This window comes from Lichenostomus cassidix, chromosome 20, assembly GCF_008360975.1.
Source record: "Lichenostomus cassidix isolate B80296 chromosome 20, HeHo_3.0, whole genome shotgun sequence".
NCBI classification, from domain to species: Eukaryota; Metazoa; Chordata; class Aves; order Passeriformes; family Meliphagidae; genus Lichenostomus; species Lichenostomus cassidix.
In genome coordinates, this window is record NC_139500.1 from 11,655,153 (window position 1) to 11,670,509 (window position 15,357).

Here is a 15,357-nt window from a genome sequence, read left to right on the forward strand (position 1 = left end):
GTTCTCCAGGGTGGAAACCTCACTGCACTTTGGATGCCAGCAGATAAATGGCTTTTCCTTGCCCAGGTTGTCCTGTTCCCATCTCAGGCAGCCCATGGTGCTGCTGCCAGGATGGAGGTGAGCTCCAGGCTGCCATCACCGTGTTGTACACAGCACCTTTGGGTGCAGTCTGGGTAAAATGGGGGCAGGAAACCCAGCAACCTCTCTGTTGAGAGATTACAAACCTGCCTAGGCACAAAACAAGCTCCCATGCCAAGGCGAGCAGTTCTGGGAGCAGAACCTGGAGGACCAAGCCCCAAGCTCCTTCCCCTTGTGGACAGTCTGTCTGAGAGAGGCTAAATCAGATCTGAGCCAGAGGCTGGGATGTTCCAGCTGGGAAAGCCAGGAGCCACACACATCCCACCGAGCAGCAGCTCTCCTGGCACGGTGCAGGGAAGGAGCAGCAGGATCGAGTGCTCAGGTGCAGGAGGAGCTGGCAGAGCTCTCGTTCCTCAGCTCCCCACTGGAGCAGGCAGTGCAGGCTGGGAGAGCTGTGCTGCCTTCCCTTCCTTTCTCTCACTCTGCCTTTGTGCTCGCCTGACAATACAGGAATAAAAATAACCAGGCTGCATTTGCAGAGAGATAAAAGTGAAGTTTGCCTTTTGTGTCTGTCCGGGCAGTGGGACAGCAGCACCAATGGAGCTGTGTGGACATGACACATGGGAATTTCTGACATATCTTTTCCCACTCTGACCTTGACAGACACAATAAAAAGGGGCTTTGCAGCACACACAGAGCCACTCAGTGCTAGCACCAAGGTCAGTAATACAGAGCATGGCTGTGTGCACGCGTGTCCCCTGTACTAACCCACTTCACCCCTGCAGGGTGGCTGATCCCACAGCCCAGGGCTGACTCTGGTGGCACAGGGGAGGGTGGGACAGACCCGGATTGGGAGCATTTCTGCTGAGGAGTGTGTGTTTTGCCAAGCTGTGGCTCCATTCGGGATGGCTGCAGCGTTGCAGGGTGGCACTGCATTAGATGGATATTAGGAAGCACAATCATAAAAGTGCTTTTCCAAGCAGCTGCCACACAGCCTTCTAGAAGGGTCTTCCCAGGGATAATACATTGAGCCTTGCTTTTATCTTCCTGCAATATCACTCAGAGGAACAGCCCTGAGTCTTTGCAGAGGGCTTGTGCAGGGCACCAGGGCTCCAGCAGCTCTGTAGAGCTGGGATAGCTTTTAGCTGAGCTTATCAAGAAAAGGGGTGTTATTGACAATCTCACCTAAAGTGGGAATGGGGATTTTGACACCAAAGCGATGCTGGGGCTTCCAGTGCAGAGTTGATAGCAGCAGAAGGGAAAGTGTTCAGTAATTGTCTCATTAATATAATTTTTATCAACTAACATTGTTGTCGCTGTCTTCTTTCACTCCCTAAAATTGAAAGCATGTGTGGTGACTGTGTCGCTCTTGGTTCTCAATCCAACAGCAGGCGCTTTCCCCATGCCCTGACTCCTTATCCCTTCCCTCCTTTCAGCACTCAGGAGTCTTTCACTCTTCCTTTGCTGCTGCCAAGCCTCCCTCCAGCCAGACAAGATGTCTCTGCTGGACATGAGCGAGTTTGGGGAGGCTGCTCCATACCTGCGGAAAAGCTACACGGAGCAGCTGAAGCTCCAGACGATCCCGTTCGATGGTAAGAGCTCAGCACAGCCCTGGGAGTCCCTGAGCCCCTCTGCCACAGCTCTCTGAGGACTCTATCCCTCCCCATTTCCCTGTGCTGCTCCTCAAGGCACTGCAGAATTCCCCCCAGCAGCCTGCAGGGCAGCAAGGTCTTACAGGTGGGAAAAGCAGGTTTTCAACTTTCCCCTTGTTTGCTGAGGTGTGGGTGGAGGTGATCTTTCATCTCCCCCGACCCTGAGGGGCAAGAGGGCTGAGGGACTGGGAAGGCATCAAAGCCTTCTCCAGCTCTGTTTTGTTTCAGGGGTGTCCTCTCCATCCCAGCCACCCCACTTTTCCATGGCTTGCCATGTTTGGGCTCCAGAGCTCAACTTGCTCCTCTCAGTTGGGCAAACGAGGAGAACTTTGCTTCCTCACACTGTCCTTTGTCCAGGACAGTCTGAGTGCAGGCACTCGTGAGGCAGCAGATTTCTGTCAGGCTAGAAGTTGACCCCAGCAAAGTAAACAGCTTCCAAACACGAAGAAGGCAAAGAAATCCCAGCTCCTATGACCAAGAACATAGGAAGGAATAATCACTGTCCTTCCACATTATCGAACTGCATTCATGTCAGCTTTCAGTTGATAATTCAAATGGTGTCCTACATTTCAACCTGTATTTCCTTTCCTTTCCTTTCCTTTCCTTTCCTTTCCTTTCCTTTCCTTTCCTTTCCTTTCCTTTCCTTTCCTTTCCTTTCCTTTCCTTTCCTTTCCTTTCCTTTCCTTTCCTTTCCTTTCCTTTCCTTTCCTTTCCTTTCCTTTCCTTTCCTTTCCTTTCCTTTCCTTTCCTTTCCTTTCCTTTCCTTTCCTTTCCTTTCCTTTCCTTTCCTTTCCTCCATTTCTCCTCCAGGAAAGAAGCGAGCTTGGATCCCAGATGAGAAAGAAGCCTATATCGAAGTGGAAATAAAAGAAAGCTCTGGTGGCAAAGTCACAGTGGAAACCAAAGATAAGGAAGTAAGCAAATACCTTTCCTTTTCCAAGGGAGAGCAAGTGTGTGTGAGGGGGGATACGTGTGACCAGATCACGTCTGAAGCCATGAGCTCTTGCTGATAACCCTGCCCTGGGGGGACACACACGGCACTGTCAGCACACGTAGGCCAGCTCCTTGCCAAGAGAGGCACCAGTTCAGCATCTCCCATCGAGGGGCTGCTGTCACACGCGGGGTGTCCTGCGGGACACACGGAGGGCACAGCTCCTGGATGGGGAAACACCTCCCAGCACAGCCCTTTGTGATGCTGAACCAGTGCCCGGCTCATCCCGGAGGCTGAAACAACAGGTAAGGGGCCAGTTGGCCAATCCCTGCTCGTTTTAGCCCAGATTTGCAGTGGGGTGAGCTGATGGGAGGAGAGGCTGTGTCTGGTGGTGAGGCTCCAGTTTTCCAGCAGCGGGAGGGAGGCAAAGCAAGCAAGGACCAGCTGGTATTTGTCAAGATAATATCCAGTGCAATTAGCTGCAAATGAGCTTAATTAATATTCCTTTCTTGGCTATGGGAGTCTTATGGCCCTACAACCTCACTGCAGAGCAGAGATTCACATTGGTGTAAAACTGGGAAAAAGAACAAGGATCTAACCAGGCAGTAGATGATAGACTTTATAATATCTATTTCTCTGCTAGTTAGAATGGCACTAAGAAGTGTTTGTGTCTGCCAAATGTAAAAGAAATACCTGTAATTGTCTTTGAAAAATGTCAAGGCTTTGAAAATATTTTTGCCTGAATTTGGGAAAGCAAGTAAAGAGATCTGCCCTCTCAAAAGTAAAATTTATCATAGAGGAGTTATAATTTTTAAAAGTTTATTCTGTTATTTAGAACCTCTTCAGCTTCTGAGAAAAAAGCAGTTTGCAAACCCCTTTTTGCTGTGCCCTCTTGAAACTCTTTGTACAATTTATGATGGATTTACCGAATCAGAAGAGATATCAGCTTTCCCTGGGTCAGCATTTCCAGCAGAAACATTTCAAGAGACATGAACCCACCCTTATCCTTCTGTGTACCCTCCTGCTTTTAACACCTGACGCCTTTAACACCACGCACTTCATCTTCACCCATAAAAAAAGATAAACCTCTGAAAGATTTCATTTAATCTTTATTAACAAGACCATTTGCTAAATCCAGCTCCTCCCATCCAGGCCAGATAGGTAATGTGATAGTTTCCCCGTGCTTGGTCTCGTGGGATTAAATAAATCCAGTTTTAAGTGATGGGGTACAGGCTTCAGCTGTTTGCCCAAATAACCAGGGATCTCTTGGAGCAAAAGGCTGCACTGCCACGGGGCTTTAGGCTGTGAAAAACAGGATGGGGGTGTCAAGCACATTGTGGAGAACAACTTGGTGTCCCCCAGCTTGGCCCCCTCAGCCACAGCCCATCTCCCTGAGGAGGGAACAAGCTGGGCTTGCTCGTCCCAGCAGGGCTTTGTGGCAGGGTGCTGGTGGGGCTGCCCTGGGCCAGTCACCCCAAAACAGGGCAGCCCTGTCAGCCTGACAGCAGGCACTGGGGTCAGGGCTGTCCCCAGTGTGGGACTGTCAGGATGTCCCTCCACCCGGCCAGTTTTGGGGCAGAGAGTGCTCAGTGGGGACTCTGGTCCCTCTGACGTGTCCCCTGTCCCCTGACAGACACGGGTGGTGAAGGAGGACGAGGTGCAGCCCATGAACCCCCCGAAGTTCGACATGATTGAGGACATGGCCATGCTGACACACCTCAACGAGGCCTCGGTGCTCTACAACCTCAAGCGCCGCTACTCGCACTGGATGATCTACGTAAGCCCTCGGGGTGGGGAGGTGCGGGGACATCGGGACACCCCCATCCTCACCCACCCTTCTTCCCCCTGCAGACCTACTCGGGGCTCTTCTGCGTCACCATCAACCCCTACAAGTGGCTGCCGGTGTACACGGCGCCCGTGGTGGCAGCGTACAAGGGCAAGCGGCGCACCGAGGCACCGCCGCACATCTACTCCATCGCCGACAACGCCTACAACGACATGCTGCGCAGTAAGCGCTGCCCTGGGGCACCCGACCGGGGCTCTCCGGGCTCCTCCTGGGGCAGGGGTGAGGTGGGCAGCTGCCCTAATGCCCGCTCCTTCTCTTCCAGACCGTGAAAACCAGTCCATGCTCATCACGTAAGTGCCCCTGCATCCCCTGCCCTGCTGTGAGCAGTCGAGATCCCCCGTGCTGTGCTCCCTGGATGGGCACCCTGTGCCCAAGGAACCCCCGGCAGTGTCTCCTCAGTGCTGTGCCCCCTGGATGGGCACCCTGTGCCCAAGGAGCCCCCCGGCACTGTCCCCCCCATCCCGGCAGCTGTCACCCTTGCCGCCCAGGCTGCTGCCGCCGCCACCGTGCCAGGTGACAAAGCCGGGCTCCCCCGCACCCCGACAGCTGCGGGAGCTGCCGCGGGGCGCCCCGAGCACCGGCAGCCTCCCTGGAGCGAGGGGAAGGAAAGCAGAGATGGAGGCCAAGGCCGGAGGGAGATGCTGGCCGGAGGGGCGGCGGCGGGGGAGGAGGGTGACGTGGGAGGGTGGAGGCCAGGTTGATTTCAAGTGACATCTAGATAAGGGCTATATAAAGGACTCTAAAGGACCCTCGGCCGCTGCCAGGAGCCGCGGACATTTTTAGCCTGGGCCATGGCCTAATTAGGAAAGGCAGGGGCTGCGGAGGATGCTTGGCGCGGGTCCGGTGGCGGCCGCGCTGCGCGCTCCCCCCGGCTCTTTGTCATCTGGGATTACAATGGCAGAGCGGCTGGCTAACTATAGCCATGAGCTCAGCCAGCCGCCCGCAGCCCGCAGCGGGCACCGTCCGCCCCGGCACGGCGCCCTGCCATCCCCGAGATGCCCCTGCAAAGCCGGGCGTGCCGAAACCACGCGCTGGGCAGCGGGCGAGGCGGGGCGGCTGATCCCGGACAGCTGCAGCCCCGCGGCCACGGCCGGCCAGCTCGGTGGCCGTGCTGCAGTGGGCAGCTGAGCCCCCGCGGCACCTCGGCCACCCGGGGGGACACGGAGAGCCGGGTGGCGCTCCTCAGGCAAACCCCAAAGACAAGCACGTCCCACCAGGCTGGGGACTGAGAGCTCTCCATCCCTCTGAGACTTGTCCCTCGCAGCCCGGCAGGGTGTGTGTGATGAGCTGTGCCTGTTCTTTGCCTCATGCCCTTGATCTGTGTATTTCTGTTACTCTAAGCGGAGAATCTGGTGCTGGTAAGACTGTAAACACCAAGCGGGTCATTCAGTACTTTGCCATTGTCGCAGCCTTGGGCGACACACCGGGCAAGAAATTAGTAAGACCTTCTTTTGAAACAAGTTCTTGTTGTTTTCTTCCTTTCTTTCCGTTTTTTTTTTCTTTTTAACTTTTTTAAAAATTCTTTTTCCCCTCCTTTCCCTTTCTTCTTCTTACTTTTTCTTCCCCAACTTTTTGCGTTTGGAAACGTGTTTTGGTCTGACCCACCCAGGGCTTGGCTTTTCCCTGACTTTTGAACAAGCAAGGCTTGAAATTATTCTGCTCAAGGGGAAATGGATTTTTTTTTCACGCGGCTGCTCAACCCGTGCAGCCTGGAAGATGTGCTTTAGTTGTTCTCTTTCTCTTTTCCTCCTTCAACACCCCAGTGGTCTTCTTAAGGAGCATTAAAAGGATGAAGTAAACCTTCCATTTCCCACCTTGCCTCTTTTAAGCCTTGCTTTTCAGCCTTTTCTCCTTTTTTCCCTCTCCTTTTGTTAATTTTGACCCTTTTCTACCTTGTGCTTTTCTTGCTCTTGTTTTGATTCTTGCTTTTCTTTGGTGCTGGTTATTTTTGAGCTGCCCCTGCAATTGCTTATTTCTTCTGGATACTTTGAGGCTCCAGCCTGCTTTTCCCTCGAGGAAGCAAACTGGCTGCTTTAGGTATCAGACAAGCAATACTTCAGCATTATTTTCTCTCCTCTTCTTTGAGTTTGAATTTAACTGTTCTTGCTTTTTGATGCATTTCTTTATTTTCTTGAGCTAATCTATTTAACAACTTTTTGGCCTCTCCTGTAAAGTTTAATCCTCCCAAGTTTTTTTCTTGGATTTTTTTTTTTTTTTTTTGCACTAAATGGTCATGGCCTGCTTTTCTGACCATGCTTCTTGTGGTTCTTGCCTGGCTCTTCTGGATTTCTAAAGACAATTTTCTCTCCTTTCTCTAGGCAGCTCTTGCCACTAAAACTGGGGTAAGTGTTGTGGACTCCTTAATGCTGAGGACAGAGCTCTGCTGCCCCACAGATCAGCGATGGGGTGATGTGTGGGGCATCTAGTTTAGGTCTAGGAGTCCCATTCTCCACTTGGCTTTGTATCTCCCACCTTCCCATAGCTGGAAGCTTTGCTCTTTCATCTCGTGGTGCCTTTCTGCCTTTCTGCCTCCAGCCTCTCCTTCAAAGCATCATTACTCTGCAAACACTCATTTCTCACCAGTGTGTGTCTGGGGGTGGTGTGGGCTCCTCCAAAGGTGAGGTGAAGCCTTCACCCTCTGCAGATGCTCCTCAGACTCCAAGCCCAGCTGAGGGGCAGAGGAAGACCCTCTTTGCCACAAGCAGCCATGCTGGAGCTGCAGAGCAGTGCCCTGCTGGTGTCTGCACTTGTCACCTCCTGAAAGCCCTGGGCTGGCTGTGCCCATCACTGCAGGCAGCTGATGTCCTTCTCTGGACATCATTTCTGAAGGCTTTGCTGAGCTCCAAGCAAACCCAGCAGATGTTCAGCCCCTGAGGCTCCCCAAGGGCTCAGTCACACAGCCTTGGCCCTTGGTTTCTCTGAGCCTTCACCTGGTGCACACCCTTGGTTGGGGGATGTTTGTCATCACATGAGTGACCTCTTGGACAAACTTAGAGTGAGACAGCTCAGGGAATGAACCTCTGGGGTTTGGGGCTGCCCCCACTGGGTCTCACAGACCAGGTCATTTTAGGTTAGGCTGAATTTAGAGATAAGAGATCAAAGCATGCTCAGGTGATTGATAGGGTTTGTTGGTAACTGTGATTCACAGCTGCTCCCTGTCTCTTTTGCCCTTCACATGCCTGGAGCTGCAGAGGTGGGGAGCAGATGTGGTTCCAGCATTGGAAAGAGAGGGTGGCTGTGGCTGGGCAGAGCCCAGAGCTGGTGTTTCCCACCTAAGGAAAGCCCTGTGGATTGTAATGTGTTAGAGCATGGGCAAAAGCTCTCATGAAAAATCCTGCAGGTGCCTGTGCTGCCAAATTCTCCTGCTGGTGTCAAACCCCACTGTCCCCGTGTGGTTTGGCACCAGTCTCTTGCTCCCCTCCTCAAATCCTCATCCTGCTTTACCTGCACTAGGTGGAGGGTGTCTCTTTATCTTTGAGCAGAGAAACATGTGGAAAAACAAGGTTAGGAGAGGATTAATCTCAGGGCTTGCTCAGGAGAGCCCCAGGTGCCCAGCAGATCGTGCCAGCTGGGACCTGTGCTGTATTGCCATCACACTGAGACCCTGCCATGCATTTTGTTGGTTTCTGGACCTCTTGTTTGGCAATATGCTGTTGATGTGAACTGTCCAAGACTTTATTTTGGTGGAAGAGGAGATGCCTGGTAGAGTCAGAGCCCGAAATTATTCAGACTGTTGTTTGGTGACAACATGAGCATGCTCTTGGTTTGCATATTGTAGCTCCTAAGAGTGGGGGTAAGGAGAGCTGTGTGCAGAGGGGACACAGCATGGGACTCCAGAGGGACCAGTTTAGGCAAGGAGAAGCCCCCAGAGAGCACTGTTGATCCCTAAAGTGAGCTGCATTGCCTGGGGAGACAAGGAGATGCCTCAGGAACAGCAGGTCTCAAGGACAGCTCAGGAGTGCAGCAAGGAGCCCCAGCACTGCTGTGTTCTTGCTCACAGATCCCCTCTGGCTGGGTGGGAGCTCACACATCCTTTGGGTTTGTTTTCCAGGGCACCCTCGAAGATCAAATCATCGAGGCCAACCCAGCCATGGAAGCTTTTGGCAATGCCAAAACCATAAGAAACGACAACTCCTCCCGTTTTGTAAGTGCCTCAGCAGCACAGGGAGCTGTGGATGTCTGTGTGGGCTGTGTGCACAGCTGGTGGCACTGTGGGTTTGTGCAGTGGGGGCCAAAGGCACGCAGCAGGGAGCTGGATCTGCTTCCTGGTGGGATTGGGCTGCCAGGGCCAGGGTTTTGTGGCTACATCAGTGCAGTAAGGGTGGCCAGCACGAGTGGCCCTGGTGTCACAGCCTGTGGCTGGAGACACATCCCTGGCAGGACCAGAGTTAGAGGGACATTGAGCACAGCCTGGCACTGGGACACACGAGAGTGTTCCTTCCAGGGTGCAGCAGTATTTTTACAAAGCCCAGCCTGGCTCTGCTGTGGCTGCAGAGCTCCTGTGCCTTGGAGGGGAGGGAGGCACTGCTGGGGAGACCCTGAGCCTAGCACAGAGCAGGGGCTGTGGGCAGCCTCAGTGTCACAGGGCCTGCAGAAGTGCTTGGTGCTAAGAACAGGCCTGAGGACAGGGGTTTATCTGCTCTCAGTGAAATTCCTGCCTGCCTGGTGTTTAAACCCGTGGGCAATGCTGTCTGAGCCTCTGCACATTACAAACTAGAGAACTTCACCACTTTACAGAGCCCAGTAACTTGCCTGGCATCAGCAGAAGCCCAGGAAGTGGGAAATTAATTCAATTTCTAGAGGTTGTTCAGAACTGTACCTGTGTAGCCGAGCCCAGCACTGTGTGTGTTTTCAGGGCAAGTTCATCCGGATCCACTTTGGTCCCTCTGGGAAGTTGGCCTCTGCAGACATTGACATCTGTGAGTAGCTGCACTGGGGAGGAATTAATCCCACTGTTTGGGCTCAGCTCAGGGAAGGAACAAGCCCTCCTCTGAGCCCTCTGCCCTATTTCATTCCAGATCTTCTGGAAAAATCCAGAGTGATTTTCCAGCAACCCAAAGAGCGAAGCTACCACATCTTCTACCAGATCCTCTCTGGGAAGAAACCAGAGCTGCAAGGTGAGGCAGCCAAAGATGCAGACAGCCCTTAGAGCAGGATGGCCTGGATAGAACCCCAGAGAGCTCTGTTGTCAGCTTTGGGGTGCACAGGAATGAGCAAATCCAGCTCACCATGCAGGTTCTGCTCCTGAATGCTTTGCTAGCTGCACAGGAGCATGGGATTGGTGGATAATTCAAGGAGGAAGGGATTTCAAGAGGTCATCTAGCCCAGCCTCCATGATCCTCACAGGCTGACAAGCCAGACTAAAGCCCTTTCTGCCACTGTGTAGGACTGAGGTCACTCATCTGCAAGGTGGGAATGCGCTTTGTAAAGCTGCCTTGCCTGGAATCCTCGTGCTGTTTTGGGTACAGCACTGACCTCAGCATCTGCAGGCTGGAGATTTACTCATTTTGGGGCAGAGGGAGGTGTTCTGTAGCCTCCTGCAATATCCTTCAGCCTCCCTGGTGAGATGACCTGTTCCAGGTGAGTTTGGGAACAGCTGCCCAGCTCTCTCAGGGCCCTGGTGTAGATGTGATCCCAGCTGATCTGAGTTTGTGCTGGGCTAGCTCTGTGCTCTGAGCAGCCTCCTGGGGCCACATCCCACTCAGGAAGCCTTTCCCCATGCACAAGGATGGCTGGCACAGCCCCTGGGGTGGGCAGCTCTTGGCTGAGGGCTCCTGAGCTTGGTGCTGAACAGCACCTTATTAGGCAGGTCTGAGAGAGCAGTAATCTTATCTGGAGTCACAAGGGCATGGTGGCCACTTCTAAATCAGTCTGCAGCCAGGCCATCTCCCAAGATAGCAAGCAGGAGGCAAGCACAGAAGAGGTGGGAGCCATGGGTGGACCTGCCTGTGCTGGAAGAGGCTGTTCCTCCCCCAGCTGGTGCCCTCTAGTTGAGGCTGGCGAAGCCTTCCTGCTGCATCCGTGTGTCCAGGGCTGTCCCTCTGCCCAGGGAGGTCCCCACCAGGCTGGCCTCACCCTCTGCATGTCATCCCCCTACAGATATGCTGCTGCTGTCCCTCAACCCCTACGACTACCACTTCTGCTCCCAGGGGGTGACAACTGTGGACAACCTGGATGACGGCGAGGAGCTCATGGCCACAGATGTATGTGCACAGCCCAGAGGCCTGGGGAGGGCACAGCCTTCCTCTGGGCAGCTCTGGGGATGTGTCCTGGCTTTCTGTGTGTCCCTCTTTAAATTGAATTCCCTCTGGTTTATTGGTGGTTGTTGGGAGCCTACAGGAAAGGGCAGAGTGACTCTGATCTCCACCAGCAGCCTCATCCAGGCAGGGAAGGGAGAGTAATCCCCTGCATCTGGAAGGGCTTGGAGCACATGAGCACTTCTCATAGTGCCCATGAGAAAGATCACAGAATCATTAAATTTGGAGAAGATGCCCAAGGTCATTGAGTCCAACCTGTGCCTGATCCCCACCTTGTCACCAGCCCAGAGCACTGAGTGCCATGTCCAGGCCTTCTTTGGACACCTCCAGAGATGGGGACTCCAAACCTCCCTGAACAGCCCCTTCCACTGCCTGACAATGCTTTCAGTGCAGAAATTCTTCCTGATGTCCAACTGAACCTCCCCTGGCACAGCTTGAGGCTGTTCCCTCTCCTCCTGTCCCTGTTCCCTGGGAGCACAGCCTGACCCCCCACAGCTGTCCCCTCCTGTCAGGGAGTTGTGGAGATCAGTCAGGTCTCCTCTGGAGACCTCAGCTAGGAAAACCTCCTCCTTGTGGTTTCTAAGAGTCCATTTTCTGTCAAATAGGTCTTGTGGGAGCTGCAATCACATTCAAACCCCATGGAGCAGATTCCCTGCTTAGGTGCCCACCAGACAGAGCACCCTGCCCAGCCCCAGGAAACAGTGGGAGGAGGAACCAAACCTTCCCTGAGTGGTGAATTTGTTCTATCTCTACTGCTTTGTCTCTCCTCAGCACGCCATGGACATCCTGGGCTTCAGCAACGATGAGAAATATGGCTCCTATAAAATAGTGGGAGCCATCATGCACTTTGGGAACATGAAGTTCAAGCAGAAGCAGCGGGAAGAGCAGGCAGAGGCTGATGGCACTGAAAGTGAGTTGTGCTCTGTGCTCCAGACCTGCCCAGCCTGGGCTGGGGACACAATTCCTGCAAAGGCAGGCTGGGATTGTTGCCTTTTTCAGCCTAGAAATGAAACTAGAGATCATTTCAGTCCAGGAGGTAATGGAAAAGTGGATCTTTATTGGAACTGCAGGAGCAGTTATGGAAGAATGTCTACAAAAACTCACCCCCATAGGGCTGAATACAGTTTGATAGGTTTTAGGAAATTAGCATAGTTGATCAAAAGCACCAATTCAGAGCACAAGTGGTGATGCAGTTCTGCTCTGGAGCCCCCCAGCCCTGTTACTAGTTGGTCTTGTTGATGACAGTGTCTCTTGAAGATTTTGTTCTCCACCTTTGTTCCCAGGAAGAACCAAGGTAGGAGGGGAGCCTTGTGCCCCCCAGGATGTGGAGCTTTGGAATGTGTTTGGTCTTTCTACCTGGGGAAAAGGATAGGAAAAAGTATTGGGAAGGTTACAAATATAGAAAAGGAAAAAAGCAAAAATCACTCTGGCATCAGATAACTGCCAGTGTCTGGTCTGGGGAGGTCAGTGATCCCAAGCACCCACACTGCCTTGGGCCCTGCTGGAGGTGCACAAAGGACTTGTCCTTGAGCAGGAGTATTTAGGACAGTCTCTCTGCAAGGTGGTCTCTTCTGCATCAGACTTAGCAGCATCACAGGGTGTCACAGCCCAGCTGGGCTCCATCTCCTCCTGCTCTTCATCTCTTGCACTTCACAGGACAGCATTCCAGGCAGCTCATCCACAAAGGGTGAGCCAGGCTGTGGGCAGGACTGCAAGGACCTGCTCAGCTTACAGCCTCCTGGAGTAGGACAGTCACTGCCTAACACTTTTGCTGGCCTCTTGCTCAGGAAAATCCAATGCAAATTACAAATCTAAGAACAGTCGGGCTGCAGAGCAAACCTGAAGGGAGAGGGTGACTTTCCAGCATGTGGAAGGGTGAAAAGGGGGAGCTCTAGCAATTACTTGGAAGTTTTCAGCAGGGATCCACCAGAAACAACTGCCTGGTTCAGACCTTGTCATGTTAACATTCGTGAAGGAAAAGTTCTCTTTGCCTCAGGAGTGGCAACACACTCTTTAGCTGCCACCTGATAATTGATGAAGGTTTGATGTGGCAGTGAGTTCCCTACAGAGGTGATTTTCTAGCTACAATCTGCTATTAGGAGTTTATGAAAGACAATCACCTCCCTTCTAGTCAGTTCAAACTCACTGCATGTGAATTCAAACTTCTGCTGGAAAATGCACAGAGAGTCCCAAATGAAGAAGACTAAAATGATAAGAACTTGATAAGGTGCAGCAGGTCTCCAAACAGTAACTTCTCAGGCAGGAGGTTCAGACTTTAAAGCATCATACACTATCCAAGTTGGAAAATCACATTAGACACTGGAGCAGGTGGGAAAACTAATGTAGGATTGATCACCATATGAGCTAGTAATTTTTTATTTTGCTTCCTTTTTCCCTTCCCAGCCCCTCCTTGCTGGCTCCTCATGCCTTTGTGCTGCTTTCCAGGTGCTGACAAAGCTGCCTATCTCATGGGAATCAGCTCAGCTGACCTCATCAAGGGGCTGCTCCATCCTCGGGTGAAAGTGGGCAATGAGTTCGTGACCAAAGGTCAGAACGTGGAGCAGGTGAGTGTGACAGGACACCAGGACATGTCCCCTGCACACGCTGGGCTCTGACTGCTCAGGCCATTGCCCAATGTGCTCTGCATGGCCCCACTGGTGCTTCAGTTCACTCTTGGGTGTAGGAGGAGACTCCAGAGCAGTAGGTAAAGATGTATCCAGAGTTCTTTTAGCAGCAGGGAAAGTGGGTGGCAGAGCTGGCTGATAGCTTTGATACCAATCAAGGGTGGAGAGTCAATGCATGTCTTTGAAATGTGGGTTGGATCCCAGCCAGAGGAGGTCCAGGTTCTGTGGATCTGCTCCAGAGACAGTCACACTCCTGTGGAGAGTTCAGCCCTGAAAAGTAGAAAACTCATCTAAACTCTCACCTGAACTGGTCTTGTGGGAGACTCCAATGCACCAGAAATGTGTCTGGTCAGATTCCAGCCACAGCCCAGGTAGGAGCCCAGACCTGGCCTGAATAGTGCAAGGCAGTCCTTGAGTACAATCCTAGAGGACCTCAGGAGCCAGTGTCTTATCCAAAGTGGGCTGTGGGCTCCTGCCAGGCACAAGGCTTCTGAAAATACCACTTTAAACTGAATTTATAACCTAAGACCTTGGAGGCAAGATAGGCCAGGTGGGCAGGAACACACTTGTGAGGAATGTGAAAGCTAATTTTGGAGCTTACACTGTAACCACAAACTCCTTGGCTCTGCCTGTGCATCCTTGGTGTGCCAGGAGGAGCTCTCTCTCAGCCCCTGGCTCCTGCAGGGGCAGGGAGAAGCTCAGGGTGTGCTCTGGGGTTTGCCTTGGCAGGTGCTGTACGCTGTGGGAGCTCTGGCCAAAGCCACCTACGACCGCATGTTCAAGTGGCTGGTGACACGCATCAACAAGACCCTGGACACCAAGCTGGCCAGGCAGTTCTTCATTGGAGTGCTGGACATTGCAGGCTTCGAGATCTTTGATGTGAGTTCTGCAGCTTTGGAGGGGATTTGGAGGGACAGCTCAGTCCCCAGGTGTTTGAGAGCTCTATCTCCTCAAAGAAACTGCTGTACTTGGTGAGAAAATGAGCTCTTGTCTGAATTAATGTATCTGGAGCAAATCATTCCCAAGGAATGATTTAACATTGCTGTGGGCACATCTCCAGTGATTCCTGGCTACCTGCTCTGGTAGCAGCACAGCTGAGCCTGGCAGGGATCACCCTGCCCAGCCAGACAAAGCACAAGAGTGAATCTCTTCACTTCAGGAGCTCCTTCTGACTCAGATCTGGTTTGTTCTTGCAGTTCAACAGCTTCGAGCAGCTGTGCATCAACTTCACCAACGAGAAACTGCAACAGTTCTTCAATCACCACATGTTTGTGCTGGAGCAGGAGGAATACAAGAAGGAAGGCATTGAATGGACCTTCATTGACTTTGGCCTGGACCTGCAGGCCTGCATCGACCTGATTGAGAAGGTGAAGCATGAGGCAGGGCACAGAATGGTGCTGCTGGGGGGTGGTTTGTTTGCAAAGGCTGCATCAGCGAGAGGTGCTCTGCTACCAAAATTAATTTATTCCCTCCCCAGTCAGTGGCAAGCGCCCCAAATTATTTTCCCCACACTTACAGCTCAGACCCTCCAGCCCACTGAGACCTTTTGACACAAATTTTGACTTCATGAAAACATGGTAATTCTGTTCCTACCCACTGGTGAGCCACAAAACCTGGTGCAGCCTTTTCCTCCACAGAACAATAACCTCTGCCCCTTTTTTCTCACCCATTTGTAGCCTCTCAGTGCCTCTTACTTGGGCACTTGCTGATTCAGAGCAGTTTGTAGAAAATATTTCCACCATTGCATGATGGAAACTCATCTTTTTGGGGATTTTTTTTTGAAAGGACCAATCCTAAAGAGGATTTCTCCTTCTCAATCATCTGTTGGACCTGGACAAGCTCCCATGTCTTGCAGGCCTGGCCAGTCCCACATGGACTGGCTGGAGGTCAGATACAGCCAAAGACAGCTTGGCCCCATGGATTAGGGGGGCTAATCTTGCACCTGGGTTAGGATGGGATCTCCCAGTGC

At 52.5% G+C, this 15,357-nt stretch overlaps 1 protein-coding gene across 2 annotated transcripts in view; it reads left to right on the top strand.

Moving 5' to 3' along the window:
• Positions 1 to 776: 776 nt before the first annotated feature.
• The window catches only part of MYH7B (myosin heavy chain 7B), a 29,059-nt gene continuing 14,478 nt past the window's right edge, over positions 777 to 15,357 (top strand). The window contains exons 1-16 of one of the 2 annotated variants that reach the window (XM_085078936.1): positions 777 to 797; positions 1,515 to 1,670; positions 2,541 to 2,644; positions 4,295 to 4,438; positions 4,513 to 4,669; positions 4,770 to 4,797; positions 5,849 to 5,945; positions 6,826 to 6,849; positions 8,559 to 8,651; positions 9,363 to 9,426; positions 9,526 to 9,624; positions 10,607 to 10,710; positions 11,536 to 11,674; positions 13,210 to 13,328; positions 14,118 to 14,267; positions 14,585 to 14,755. In XM_085078936.1, the coding sequence (XP_084935062.1) occupies positions 1,574 to 1,670; positions 2,541 to 2,644; positions 4,295 to 4,438; positions 4,513 to 4,669; positions 4,770 to 4,797; positions 5,849 to 5,945; positions 6,826 to 6,849; positions 8,559 to 8,651; positions 9,363 to 9,426; positions 9,526 to 9,624; positions 10,607 to 10,710; positions 11,536 to 11,674; positions 13,210 to 13,328; positions 14,118 to 14,267; positions 14,585 to 14,755 (1,590 nt within the window). In that variant the 5' untranslated portion in view covers positions 777 to 797; positions 1,515 to 1,573. Of the gene's footprint in view, positions 798 to 1,514; positions 1,671 to 2,540; positions 2,645 to 4,294; positions 4,439 to 4,512; positions 4,670 to 4,769; positions 4,798 to 5,848; positions 5,946 to 6,825; positions 6,850 to 8,558; positions 8,652 to 9,362; positions 9,427 to 9,525; positions 9,625 to 10,606; positions 10,711 to 11,535; positions 11,675 to 13,209; positions 13,329 to 14,117; positions 14,268 to 14,584; positions 14,756 to 15,357 lie in introns of those variants that run through there. The other variant, XM_085078935.1, reaches the window with a different exon arrangement.